Below are 14,151 nucleotides of genomic sequence, written 5' to 3' on the forward strand. Positions count from 1 at the left end.
ATTTGAGATCAAATGTTTATTACCTCTTGTAAGATCCCCAGCTCTTCTTCCAGCTGCTGAGTTTCTTCCTTCACTGCCATCAGGTAATCAGTAACTGACTGTCGAGGATGCAGCCCCTTTTCAAAGCGGTTGTACATACCGCTCCAGAACCTGGAATTGACAGGCAGGTCAGCAGCTTTCTCATTTGGGGAGGTGGCCTCAGGAGACTGAAATACACACTTATTTTCTCTTCAGACACACATTTTCCTAAATGATCCATCCATGGATTATTTATCATTAGAGTGCATACACGTAAGTTCATTGAATATTTGGTAAGATTTTATGGTTCATTTGCAGTAATTCTGTCCTGAAGGTGCAACTCTATAGACTTACACAGCTTAAACAAATTCTGATACACAATGGAAAGAAAGGTGAATGCCCCTTTGACTTAGATCATGTGGCTGAGGGTGGTTCACCACTGAACACAAACTTCTGCTGTATTATTTTCTTGTCCTACGCTATGGGCTTTAGAGCAACGGTACCTATAGAGCAGCCAAGGTTAAAGACAGCTTTTTGCAATCCCAGTTCTCAGCTGTTGTTGAGCTTGCCATGAAATCAACCTTGAAATTCTGCATGCGTGTTTTTGTCTGGGGCTGGGGGGTGAGATGCAGCTAGTTAACAGGTGTTTTCCCCCCTGTAAAGAGTTAAAAATTGGGAGTAAAAAACAGTATGGTGTCCTGTTCTCTTAAAATTTAAACTGACATTTTAAACTGGCCTATGGGAAAAGCATATACATTGGCAAGTTGTCTTCCTGTTCTATGGAATTATTTGACAAACCTTTAGTTAAACAGCTGAGTTGATTTTTCATTTTCAGGAGGAAAGTACTCAAACTGTAAGTCCATAGCTTACTCTAGCACTCCTGCTGTCTCCTATCTTTGTGGTAATACATGGCCGCAGCCAGACCCTGAGTATGTAACGAGTTGACCAGACAGGATAAGTAACAGAGAGACCCGCTGCCAGCTGCAGCTGTCCAGCCAAGTAGCTGGCAGATACTTTCAGAGCACATACATGCGCCTTGGTGGTTTATTATTCCTACCCCATTAGTATACTATTTAAGTCACATTCCCTCTTAAGTTTATAATTTGATAGCTCATGCTTGGAAACCTTTGTGCCCCCAAGTATTAACAGGATTACTCATCCGATGGAGGATCAGTACTTCTTTTATAAATCCCACTATCTTAAAGATTACAATTAATGACTGTTTTTAAATTGTTCTAAAGTGAATGTGACCTGGAATAGTAGAGGTGAAAGGATTCTATTTCTGTCATTCAGGATATTTATTGATTTTTTAACAGGTGCTTTTACTTGCAACTGGAAAACAAACTCATCAGTTTTACTTACATCACAGTTTTCATGAGTTTCTATTCAAGGTCTCCTGAAGTTTGTTAAGATTAATGGCACAATTAATTACTCAAGTCAGAATGAAAATAGTAACATTTCTAAAATTACGGTATTTTGTAACATTTTGAAAAAATTACCAAGTAAAATTCACTGTGTATACTTTGAGGTATAACAACATGGGAAAAGTCTGCTTTTGCTTTTACTAAACGCTTGTTTTAGCAATGAAACCATATGATTTCGTGACATGCCCCTTGTTTTTTACACCAAATGATCCAAATGAATATCACAAAATCTTGGAGTGGAAGATGAAGCAACTTTACGTTTAGAAACCACAGATGTGTACAGAACTGAAAGAGACATTTCTCAGTGGAAGAAATGAGTAACCATGAAATTAGGACACACAACTATCAATATAGCTTTAATCTTAAGCTTCTTTTCAGACTAATACGCTGTTGTGGAATGGCACAGAGGTGTTGACTGACTATGAGCACACAAAGAACAAACACATCTGAGACTGATTTTATTCTCTGTAAGCTACTTCATGGAATGAGAAATAGTTAAATACAAAGACATTCTGTTCTGTACTAACACATCCTACAATTCTCAGTAGCAAGTGATACCACCTACTTGTACAAGAAGTTGCATGGGGCCATCTGTGGGTGCAGGGTTCCTTGGGTTTGACTGTGGTCTGATCTGTACAAAGGATTCAGGTAATCGGCACGGTTCTTCCACAAGTGAGCCCACAGTGAATATGTTCGTTCTTGGATTCTGGGGGGGGGGAAATAATAGAAATATAAATTCTCTACTACAATTCAGGTATAGCTAAAGCTTAGACGCAACATTCTAGTGCTCTGTACTACTCATTCACAATCAGTTTTGTAATTCTTTAACAGAATTAGCCTTAAGTTATAAATGTAGAAAAACACAGACCCATATTCCTTTGTTGGTCACTTAAAGGCAAAATCCAATCAACTTCCCATAACGCCAGAACAGCTGGAGAGAGGAGGTGGAGGGGAGGCTCCTTGGCGAGATGGGGAGGGTCGCTTCCATAAAACTGGTTTTCAGACCAATCTCTACACCAAGGGGATCCCTCCATCTGAAAGCACTCCTACACCATCGAGCTGCAATTTCTCATGGAATTAGGTCTTGAGATATGATGGCCTGTGAAGGTTTTGATTTTTAATGGACTATGGCACTGAGGTTGCCCTGCATCTGAGCAGTGAAAAGGACCAAATGTCAGCAGCAAGCAGTAACTCCCACCTTCCTCCCGTTACTACTGCCGACACGGTCAGCTTGCACCAGAAAAGTGGTGGGTACCGTGATGTACCTGAAGAGCCAGGGCCCTAGGAACCAGACATGAACATCAGCACTGCCAGGAATTACATTAATTGTCTCCGTTTGGGCCTGAGGGCAGGTAGGTTAATTCATAATTGCTTTGGGGCCAGACAGCAGAGGGATAGTTTGCTGACTCAGTCCTGGGGAGGGCTACTAGACAAAAAGGCTGTTCGTAAGAAAGCATCCCAGAGATCAGGGCTACAGTGTCCTCGCGTGAGATCCAAAGCTAAAACAGAACAGCAGTGACTCTAAACTGAGAACTTACCTAGAGTAAGTATTAGAGCTACAGTGACAGCTTGCCTCGTATGCTGTTAATGCTGCAATAAAAGCAGGGCCACAGCGCTGAAGGACTAATGCTCTTGTCAGTTTTCACTAATCCCTGTCATGCACACTGTGGATTACACTCCCAGCACAGCCACACTGCAGAGGATCAACTTTTTTTGGTATTAATCTGTGTGGCCAGAAGACAACAGCCAAGAAGCCTACACTGCACCCTGCGCCTTACAAAAGGCACGTACGTGTAGACTGGGAAATGCCTCGACTCTTCAATACACCGCCACCCACAGATCCCACACATAAATATGCGACTAAATAAAAGACTTCCATACTTCAGCTCTCTTCTCTCCTTTTGGCTGTTACACAGGAAATTCCCAAACTGGCAAGAATAGATATGATGCTGTATGTGGATGAGGAATCTCTCGTTGAATTCAAAGGCACAAGGTAACTGCTCCATTAACTGCCAAACACACTCAATGAACTGGTCAATAACAGGGGATATCTCCTTTGGATCTCCATCTAAATTGCCATACCTGAAACAAAACAAGATACATTCAGTTATAACCTGAAATCCTGTAGGAATTTAACACTAATGAAAACAAACCCCTTGCTTTTAGCATGCAAGTTATATCGTAGGCATTAATTTCTAAAGTCTCGACCGCTAGTATTTTTTACTTACAAAAACGATGCAAGATTCATAAAGTAGAATGAGGGCAGAATTTATCCAATACAAACAACAACAAAACCCCTTTTACTGGTGTCTTGTTGCCTTACAGCTACTAACATCTGGCTGCTGCTTAGCCATATGTTAATGCTATTAAGTTATACCACAGGAACAGAAGTTATCGTAAGAAAGACTGCAATGACTTAATAGCAAAAATGTATCTTTGACAGTTTCTTAATGGCAGACCATTCCCCAAACCAGAAAACTGAGCAGGAGAGGAACAGAATAACCAGAAAACTTTTTCAGCTGCCCGCTCTTCGTGAAATTTTTAAAAAGTGGGAAGTGTTTACATGCTACTATAACTCAGGTGAACATCAAACTTTCTGTCTATAAAGATGTCCTGTGGAACCACTTACAATGAAGAAAGGAGCCTGAAAATATAAACCACATAGAAGTAAAAAATATTTTATAAGTCTACATAACAGGAAAAAGCTTTTTGAATTAATCTGCTTGTCTAGTGTGTGTGTACATATATATGTGCATATATATATCTATCTATATATGTCAACAGAGTGGAATCCCAGGAACGCCTAAAATTGAAACTTCTAATTCTACTATGAGTATGCATCAAAGAAAATACAGCAATATGGAACTGCAAACCACAGCTATCCGTGGTGATTACATTGCATTATATCTTTCACCACTGATAATAACAGACATCTGACAGTATCATATTAAATGTAGTAATTCCTGATGGAATTTCACAGGTGGTGTGGAGCTGCACAGGTTTCCTGAAAGTTTTGTTGTGTTTTTTGAAACTAGAACAAATTTATATTCAAATCAAGCAATATGATGTAATTAAATACAAAACCTGATTTTTTTTTACTTTTACAGAAACTAGAAGGAAATACAACAAAGAAAGAAAGCGTGGATATTTATCCATGTTTAAAGAAATGAAGTCTTCAAAGATTTTCATTATATTATAGCATTTACATAATGGATGTACAAAATAACTTGTCCAAATAGACGCCTTTCTGCTTTGCTTTACCTGATGTTTCTGAACATATTCTACTGGTTTTTTTAGAACAGAGTGAAATAGGAATGGCATATTTTATGTAATAGATAACTCACAGACAAGCCTAAGATTAAGTACCATCCTGGAAGTTGCAGACTTTACTGAACAGAGACCTACATGAGGAGTCTTGGCACTACTGGAAGATCTGTTGGAGTCCAAAGCGATTTTGCAGGCCACATACACGCTACTTCTCTCTCACATGGATCTCTCCATGCTCGTAGCAACTGCAAGACCAGCACTCAAGATTCCCAACACCAGTCTTGGAGTGGAATTATAAGAAAAAACTGATACAAAAATATTTCACTTTGATTTTTCCCGTCAGCTCAATTATAGAATAGGAGAAAAGGGTATGGCGGTTTCCTGAGGGCATTCTGTTGATACGCTTGTAAAGCAACAAGGAAATAATACTGGAATGGCAGCAGATACTAACTACATAAAAACATCTATAGGAAAACCGTAGCACTGCCTTACCTGTGGTTAAATTTGTGACCAAAGGAAACCCAGTCTTTTTCAATCAACACCTAAAATGAGAATATTGCATTCAACGCTGTGGAGCAGAGCTGACACGTGTTGAAGCAGGCAGAAGAGTAGTGTAAACAAGCAGTATTGGAATCCCAGTTAATTCTCAGAATAAGCAGAAAAGTGACAAGCAGGAATGATGCAAGCAAGCAATATTAGAATAAGCAGAAAAATAATGAATGATTAGCACTGCCACCAGCTCAAGGGAAAGTGGCACTCTTCATGGATGCAGATAGGATGCTGTTATTTCAGCACATCTTCAATTAGCTTGATTCATCATTTTCCAAAACAGAACCTAAAAACATCTCAAACATCTCTTTAACACATGACCAGTAACTAGATAAGCATTCCTAGATGCTTTACTAATGCTGATTTGCTTGGGAAAGGAACAGATTTTCCAACACAGCTGGTCATCGCAATCTAATATCTAGGGAGCACACACTACTGACACTCAAAACTTCACTGACCCTGAAAATGGAATACACAATCTTGCTTGCATGAAAGCTTCTTGGGCTGCAAGAAAGTTTCTTGGTCAAGGTTAGGGAAAAAAAAAAAATGGGTGCCCAACTGACCCCCATCTTTGATAACATTTCATACAGAAACTGGGAGACTGTAACTTGGATAGAAAAAAACCCCTTCTGACCGGGGAAAAAAAAAGGTATATTGAAGGAAAATTTCTTTTCCATTAAACCCAAAGATATTAACCTTAAATAATGCCATAATACTTTATTTACTCTGTGAAAAAGAACCTGCTTACCATGAATCCCTTCACAGTTCTGTAATACGGATCCAAAAGAAGGCTTGCTACAGAGCAAACCTGGGCTGTTCTATCCCAGCCATCAGAGCAGTGAACAAGCACACTCACACCTTCCTCAGCCACAGCCTAAGGATACAGAAAAAGTCAGAAATTTCACAAGCAGGGAGAAAAGCAGTGGTAAGAGAGGGACAGTGAGACAGTGCAATATAGAGAATATTAATTTGGGAACAGGGAAACCTTGTTCATTTTTGATTCTGCCACAGAGTTCTTGAATTAAGCTGAGTGTATTCCTCTCCTTTGAAAGGGCTTCATTTCATTTCATTTCATCTCATCTCATCTCATCTCATCTCATCCCATCCCATACAATATGGTGGTTGCAGCCTCACCTGTTTATGCTCCGCTACTGGAGCATGTGGGATCCATTTCAATTAACACCCATCAATCTGTCAGAGCAGACAACTACCTAAAGCAGATTCAGATGCGGTGAATCTTCTAACTCACATAGCAGTAACAGAACAGCCATACTTGCAATATGGCTTGTAATTTCTCATCTTGATGGTAGTGTCAGTAACAGCAATGCCTGCTTCTGATGCCAGCAGTAGCACGGATATTGTTACAGCACGCTGCATTGCACGCTGATGACATACTTGTAAGGGTTTGTGGGGAAGCCTGTGGCAGTGGCAAACTTCCACATCTAATAAACAAGATTATAACAGTATCTTTAATGTAAATAACTGGGGAGAAAGGTTCCCATTTTATATATAAACACATAAAGAAGAGATATACAAAGTTCTCTAAAGTCTGGTGTGGCATTATTTTTGGAACTTGAGGGCTTTTTTTTAATTCTAAGGGTTTTGGCCTTTGTCATTTCTAAAGAGAACTGGATTTAGAATGCAGAGAAATAAAATAGGTTAGGAAAGATATTTCTTAGGAAAACAAACATTTAAGTTAAGTTTGGGCTTAATAGGGAACAAGGAATATTAATAAATTATCTGTTTACCTCAAGAGACAAGTAATTTCTACCAAAATAGAATCCCTGTGGGCAGGAGACCAACAACTGGGAACTGTACAAATAAGAACGGGTCAAAATGCATGTGTAAGGAGGCACAAGGCTAGCAAGCACATGGACAAAGGATAAATTTTTTTGGACAGTATTTTAAGACTAGCCACTGGGGAAAAGTTGGCAAGAGCTAATGTAAATGACCTGACTTCTATAAGCTAATTAAAGCTCGTAGGGCTGGGAGAAATAATAACATGTGCATTCATCCTACAGCTGCTTTTCTGGTAAGAAACTACAGTTGCCTGCTGAGCAGGAAGAAGCAAAGCAAGAGAAGCAGCTACTGAAGAGGGAAACCCATGAAGTTTTATCCATATAGTCATACGTAGCAGTCATGTGAATAAAATGGTCTAGGAGAAATTGTAATACTAATCTCAAAAATAAAAACTGAAATAGTAAAAGGCAGAGCACAAGGAAGGGGGTAATAAAATCAAAACTACTGTTGGTAGATGACAAATACCTGCATTACTCTGGGTGGGATTAGGAGAAATAATTTCTCATCAAAGCCAACAACTGTTTTCTGAAACTGTTTTTGAGTATATAAGAGTAGAAGCTTCTAGAGAGTTTGGGTGTGGTGATACACAGGAGTTAGTTTAGGGGGTGAATTTTGCTGGTCGCTGAATAACTGAGAGGGGATACCACAGCAGGCAATATTCCTATATGACAACGACCATGCAAAGAAGTAGTCCTCAAACAGAAATCCTCAACAAAGAAAACGTCCAGAAACCAGTTTAGGAGGCAGGGAAAATAGGGAAAGAAACAGTGACAATCACTGCTGGGGAGTAAAGATGGGACAATCAAACATCTTGTATAACAAGATACAGGCTAGTAGAGGCTTTAGTACATTTGAATTCTTCGGTGAAAAGAACAAACTTTTTTTTTTTACCATATTAGCAAAATGTCCACATGACAGCATCTAGGAATCATCTCTCCTCGTGTATGAAAGCATTGCAAGATGGGATTTTTCAGATACAACATAACTGAAGATAGCAGAAGTTACCCACAAATGGAATTTGGGCCTCACTTTCTGTATCTGGTTAGTCCAAGTTTTGGTCTCATTTTACACACTTTACCTTTGCAATGAAAATGCCAGCATCCATAATGGCTTTGATGTGCTTCAGCCAGCCAGAATTTTCTAGGCCCCACAGAAAGTCACTCATTGAAGGTGATTTCAGCTCACAAACTGTAAAATAAATTACATCTGAAACGTACAGTAATTGTAGTCCCTTAAGCTTTCACTGACTGTTGAACCTAGGAGTTATCTCTTCAGATAACCCCTGTATAAAAAATTTGTCTTTTGAAAAGAATGGCTGCTTCACAGTCAAATTTTACCACTGAAAAAAAGTATAGATTTAAGAAATGGGGCTGGGTCAAATTTTACCCAACATGTTGATTTAAGTTAAAAAGAGAAGCTGTTACAAAGGCTTTTGCAATCAGTTTACCAAATACATCCTTCTGTGCAGCACAGATTTTCCAAAATTGTGTTGGGAGCAAAGTCTTCAAACCCCTGAGAGGATAACGAGGGCTTGGAAACAGAAAGCACACGATTTCTGCTGTCAGCCAGGCGCTGAACGGTGCCACCGCCTCCCGTCACCAGCCGCGTTCGCTGGTGACGCTCTGTGAGAGCAGGCCCACCAACCCCAGCCTCAGCATCCCCGCCGATGATGGTGTTTGAGTTAAAGCAATTCACTCAACAATTCTCCATCCCTGAATGAAACCTTACTAAAATTTCACTAGTAGTCAGAAAGTATTCTGATGGTGAGGAAAAGCCATTGTTCATCAAGGAAAATATTTTCCTGAAGACTTTCCAAGCTCTGTGCCATGTCTAAACAAAAAAATTAATTTCCCAGTTTTTACAACATTAAGTTTCTATCCTCTTGTGCCCCAGTGTCTATTTTTTATTATTTCAGCGTTTGTGACATCAGAGGGAAAAAAAGGCAATCAGAATCTAAACCATATACCTCAATTCAGCAGCAAAGAAAGTACAGCGTTTGGTGCAATCTGTTTTCAACAGTGAGATACTAAATTCACCCCATAAATAGACTATGCATATATTTTGATCTATGTAGAATTATACTATCTTTTAAGTAAAAAAGATACTAACCAGTGAAACTCCTTCAAAGAATACAGTGAAAAATGTCACAGTTTTTACTGACTTAATGTATGATCTGTGAATTAACAATGTCTTAGTAGGTGTCTTGTCCTGTGGAAATCTTCTAAAAGACTCAGTTAATTATGGCCCTTATGACCAGTGGTGTAACTTTAGTTTCCTTCAGTGTAATAGGAATTTAATTTTACAAACCAAAATCAGAGTTTATACCGCATCTGAACGTATCTGACTGTCTTAACTCCATTTAATTCGGAGGCATAATAGCCTAACGCGTCCATACAAAATTTTGCAATCTTTGTATATAGAGCCTCTTCCAGATGGTTATTTTAAAAGTAATTTTTGAAGGATATTTATAAAAATGCATAGGCAGCAGCACTGAGAACAAACAGCTTTTCACATGATTAATGCCCCTGTGCAGATGGAAGCATGACCAATTAGCAGATGAAGCTGCTGTCTCTGTTTACCAAAGCCCAAGGTAAGGCTGAAATAGTGCTTCGCTCATTCCCACTACCAAATTAGAGTCAATATTTACTGACTACTTCACTGAGCAAAGTTCAGACTGTCCTAAAGGCATACACTGTATATTTCACATGATTTTGGCTACCAATCTGGACCTTAATACTGAGTTCAATTATTACTTCAATCATGAGGCTTATTCTAAGGAGAAAAGGCATTTCCATCTCAGCAGAAAATGTACCAAAATCTTGGAGAAATAAGGTCTGATGCACCTGCTGGGTGAGCACAGGAAAATCAAGAGCCCTGGGGCAGAGCTCATAGCAATCCAGTGGTGCTCCCTTCCCCAGGAGGGGAGGAACAAACAAGACCTGGTGGAAACTGCCTCTTCCACCAGCAAACGTGCCAGAGGGGGATGCTGTACCGGTTCCCTATTTCTGGCAGGATGGCCGTAGGTAGAGGAAGGAGTAAATGCTGTGGGCCCAACCCTTATGCTCTCTTTCTGGATGATCCGTCACCGAAGTCCAAGGATCAGAGGGCTGCTCTTACATCAGCACCTACTGCTTCTGGTATGAGAGGAGGAGAAGCTCGTATTTGCTGTTTAAATACAGACAGGAGCACCTGGGGTCGTCATCTCAATGCACAATGAAAGGGGGTCAAGTCTTGGTTGGCCCTGGATGTATGGCAAAGCTCACCCCATCACAAATGCCAAACAGCAGCCTCAGTCAGCCCTCGAATCTTTACTGAGAAAAGTCCTTGTCCAACATTTCCTTCTAATATTAAAAATTGTTTCAAGGAGGTTGTGTGCAGGATCAAAAATATCACAAGGATCTTCATATACACCTCTCTTTAAATGAAAAAAAAAAAAAACCCAAACCAAAAACCAACAAAAACCCAAACCCCAATACTTCACCAAAGTAATATGAGGCAGCAGAGAGAAAAGTAAAACAATTTTTTTTTTCCTGGCAGGAAATTCCAGCATGTTGAAATGCATTTTACTTCCAGAGTACAGTCAAATCTCAACATTCTTTGCATATTCTGAGAAAATTCTCACTATCCTACAAATGTAATCACTTCATAATGCTGATATATTTTGCCAAAATATATTATACAAGAGTAAATACATGTTAAATTTAAAATAAATAAAATTGCTAGAATTACTGTAAAATAAAAAAGCTGAAACCCATTTTTTTTTACCTACTCAAATAACTTATTGACAGTATTATAAGTATGAATTAATTTCTTCAGCTTTTCCCTGCAGAAACATCATCGAAAAGAACACATTCCTAATATAAGTGCATTTTCCAATGGAAAACTGAATAGTTACTTTTTGTTCACCTTTCCTCAGCACTGGAAGTTATTGACAATTATATATTGAAAATAATCTGCAGTCTCTCATGTGAAAAAGATTATCCAAACTTCACTTCTGCTTAATTCCAGTAAGTTAAATAAAATCGCCCTTGCACTCCTGCAACACATCCAACCTGTTATGTCTGGATGTCCTCTTTTCCATGATGCACGCTTTCAAGCAATAACACAACACACATTAAATTAAAATCAGTTTTCATCAGCCTCATTTTTCTTTCCAAAGGTTGTTATGTACCTTATAACATCTCACAACAGATCACGAGCAGCAGACATATTTTGTAATGTTTGTAATGTAACGCAATGCTTTACCTTATTCACCTAGATATGGTTGAGTACTCCTTGATAAAAAATTAAAGCCATGTTAAATATGTTATCGACATCCTTAACAGCCTTTTTGGTTCTGGTCCCCTTTGTATGTGCACATCAGGTAATAAATACCCATTTAAAGGCCACCAAAGAAACAGATGAAGGGACACTGATACCAATGGAAAAATAGAAAAACAATGCAGCACCTTACATGAGAAAACGCCTGCTCTTACACTGAAAGTCATAAGATTAAAAAAAGAAAAAGTACTTGAAAGCCTCAAGTGCTTGAAATCACAGATTTAACTTCCCTAATTTCTAATCATAACAGCCAGGTCACTAAATACGGGATTTCAACAAAGCAGATACAAAAACTATGGAAAAAGCAGATGTTTTGAGCATATGGCTAAGTCACGCTTCCCAAGCAGCCTGAAGTGTTAAATGCTTTAGAAATCACTTTGTTACATGTCAGTTTGGGCCATGGGCCTGTCTCATGAAATCTGGCTCAAAAATAATACACAGCACTGTTCCATGCACCCAGGCTGGTTGTTTACATTTTAACTTTGATGGTCCGAAGCCGAACAAATGAAGGGACAGGTTTACTCACTCAGCCTCTCTCCTAGCCAAACAATTCTTTGCAGTGAACTAAAATTCCTTCTATTTTCCTTCCTGAGACCCTTAGACTAAGGAGTTAAGTACAAATACATCATGAAGGGAGTGTTTTACCTGCATCACACTTTACTTCTAGTTTTCATAAAGTGCTCTTATTGGAAAATAGAGCACAGATCTCCCATCATGGAAAATTTAAGCCCTTCTTAAATCTAAAATTCACATTTGCATACAGTTGATGGGAGACAGATGAAGAACAAAAGAGCTTGGGCAGAGCGTCAAATCAGGAATAGCTAGATGAAGACAGAAGGTGGTGATTCTATACATGAAGAAAACACTGAGACACTGTGGAGTGAGCACTATTTACTATTTGCCTATTAAAAATCAACAAGCTTTTGAGGGTCAAGGATGGCTTATTTATCCTTAACCTTCTCCCAGAAGGCCTCTAAACAGTACTATGCTCCAAATATTAAATGGCAGTAGAGATGTGCTGGTTTATACACTGCTAAGTATCTATAAAGAAATTAATTTCCATGGGATTATGAAGCTGCTGAACGGTTACACATATTGACTGTGAGTTTCAATAAATGGACCTGATGCGACGTGCTCTGTACAGGGCATGAATAACTTTCTATTAAAATTCACAGTCTAAAATGCATGACTACCTTACTGAACACATACAAGAATCAAACCATAGATTTTCTGAGCTTAAAAAAAATTCCCTGGCATCAAAGCCAGCTGTAAGTAATTTTTTTCATTAAACAATCGAAGTGGAAACTGCAATAGAAGATGTAGTAGCAGTAAGATGTATTGAAGTCAAATGAATTTTGTCATTAAAGTAAATGATATCTGGGTTTCACCTATGAAACAAGTGTTTGCACAATTAGGAAATCATCTCTAGTTGCGATGATGCTCCATTGCGCAAGCCCCATTAGCCAGCAGGCAGCTGCAGGCAGCTGCAACAGGCAAAGATCTCTTTTCCTGGCTGTTTTCACTGCAGCTGATTTCAGAGCAGTTATCCTGATTTGTACGACAGAAGGATCGAATCTTTCCTCTAGTTTTCAATAAACAGTATTACCTTCAAGCATTTTCTGCAGACTGTTTCTCATGACATGGATGTTCTCAATGCCTATGAACTGAAACTTGATGTTCGAGTAGTTGTCTTCGTTTTCATATCCTTTCCCTGCTGCTCTGTTTGCTATTGCGTTGAGCTGAAAAAAATGGGGAAAAGTGGACGAAAACCAGTAGCAAACAGATTCTTCTCAAAACAAAGCTTGTGGTCTACTGCAATACATCAGCGTGATTTAAGTCAGGCACAAATAGGAAGCATTTATCTTAGTATCAACACAGCAGGTTAGGAATCGGAAATCTGTTCACAGCCTATTGCAGAGCACTGGGTTGCTGATGCTCTGACCTCCATTTCACACACTTCGAATGAAACTTTGTTAGTGAGGTTAGACACAAAAAACACAGCTTATATAGGGCTCCCCTGCAAGAGCAGAGGTTTTAATTGGTTTCTAAAACGCTATGCTGATTTTATTTTTGACCAGCATTATGCTTACTAGCAGAGTATACCCAGGAGGTGGCAGTGTCTTATCTGCCATGCATATGTACACTGTAACGTTGCCCAAGTTACTGTGTTTTACTGCTCAAATAATCAAAAAGTTAATACAGTTTACTCCTTTGAAGCTTGGAATAATGAAGAGAGAGTTGGAGTAGTTTTTCGTAAGTGTATGGTATCTTGGCTTTAGTTCTGTAAGACCATGAAAGATTTAAACTGACAAAATTACCACAAATTTTTTCATCTGCAATGCAGCACTATCAAATATTTTGCTGTGTTTCAGAAAAAAATACATTCAGCTGGAAGCTGGAGTTTTCTCTTTGAATCTGTTACTTGCTTACTGGCATGGGAAAGTCACTAAATGCTTCTTTATTTCAGTTGTCCCAAGCATAAAATTATGGGATTTTTTAATGCTTATTTCCCCCCCTTTTGAGATTCTGGGGGAAAAGAAAACTATCTGTCAAGGCCCTTATGCCAAATGTTGATTTCTGAGCTGAAAAATAGAGTGGATAGAAGTGAATTAAGTATTTTTACTTTATTACCCTAACTACTAGGTTTGGGGTTTTTAAATTTCCTATAGCAAAATCTCACTGTCCAATAGAAAGAAATTGTCTTTTTGCATGAAGTCCCTGCTCTTCTATGAAATGCACACTGTAAGGCTGGGGGAGCCTTTGAACTTCCTAA

General features: G+C 38.9%; 1 protein-coding gene across 5 annotated transcripts in view; it reads right to left on the minus strand.

Annotated features, from left to right (window-relative positions):
• The window catches only part of MTMR7 (myotubularin related protein 7), a 50,241-nt gene that overhangs the window by 825 nt on the left and 35,265 nt on the right, over positions 1 to 14,151 (minus strand). For 2 of the 5 annotated variants that reach the window (XM_055722804.1, XM_027802187.2), the window contains exons 7-13: positions 12,985 to 13,117; positions 8,137 to 8,246; positions 6,007 to 6,132; positions 5,202 to 5,251; positions 3,324 to 3,524; positions 2,008 to 2,148; positions 24 to 150 (exon numbers count right to left, since the gene is read on the minus strand). In XM_055722804.1, the coding sequence (XP_055578779.1) occupies positions 24 to 150; positions 2,008 to 2,148; positions 3,324 to 3,524; positions 5,202 to 5,251; positions 6,007 to 6,132; positions 8,137 to 8,246; positions 12,985 to 13,117 (888 nt within the window). The remainder of the gene's footprint in view (positions 1 to 23; positions 151 to 2,007; positions 2,149 to 3,323; positions 3,525 to 5,201; positions 5,252 to 6,006; positions 6,133 to 8,136; positions 8,247 to 12,984; positions 13,118 to 14,151) is intronic. The other 3 variants (XM_055722819.1, XM_055722811.1, XM_055722821.1) reach the window with 3 other exon arrangements.

Source organism: Falco cherrug, chromosome 1 (genome assembly GCF_023634085.1).
Source record: "Falco cherrug isolate bFalChe1 chromosome 1, bFalChe1.pri, whole genome shotgun sequence".
NCBI classification, from domain to species: domain Eukaryota; kingdom Metazoa; phylum Chordata; class Aves; order Falconiformes; family Falconidae; genus Falco; species Falco cherrug.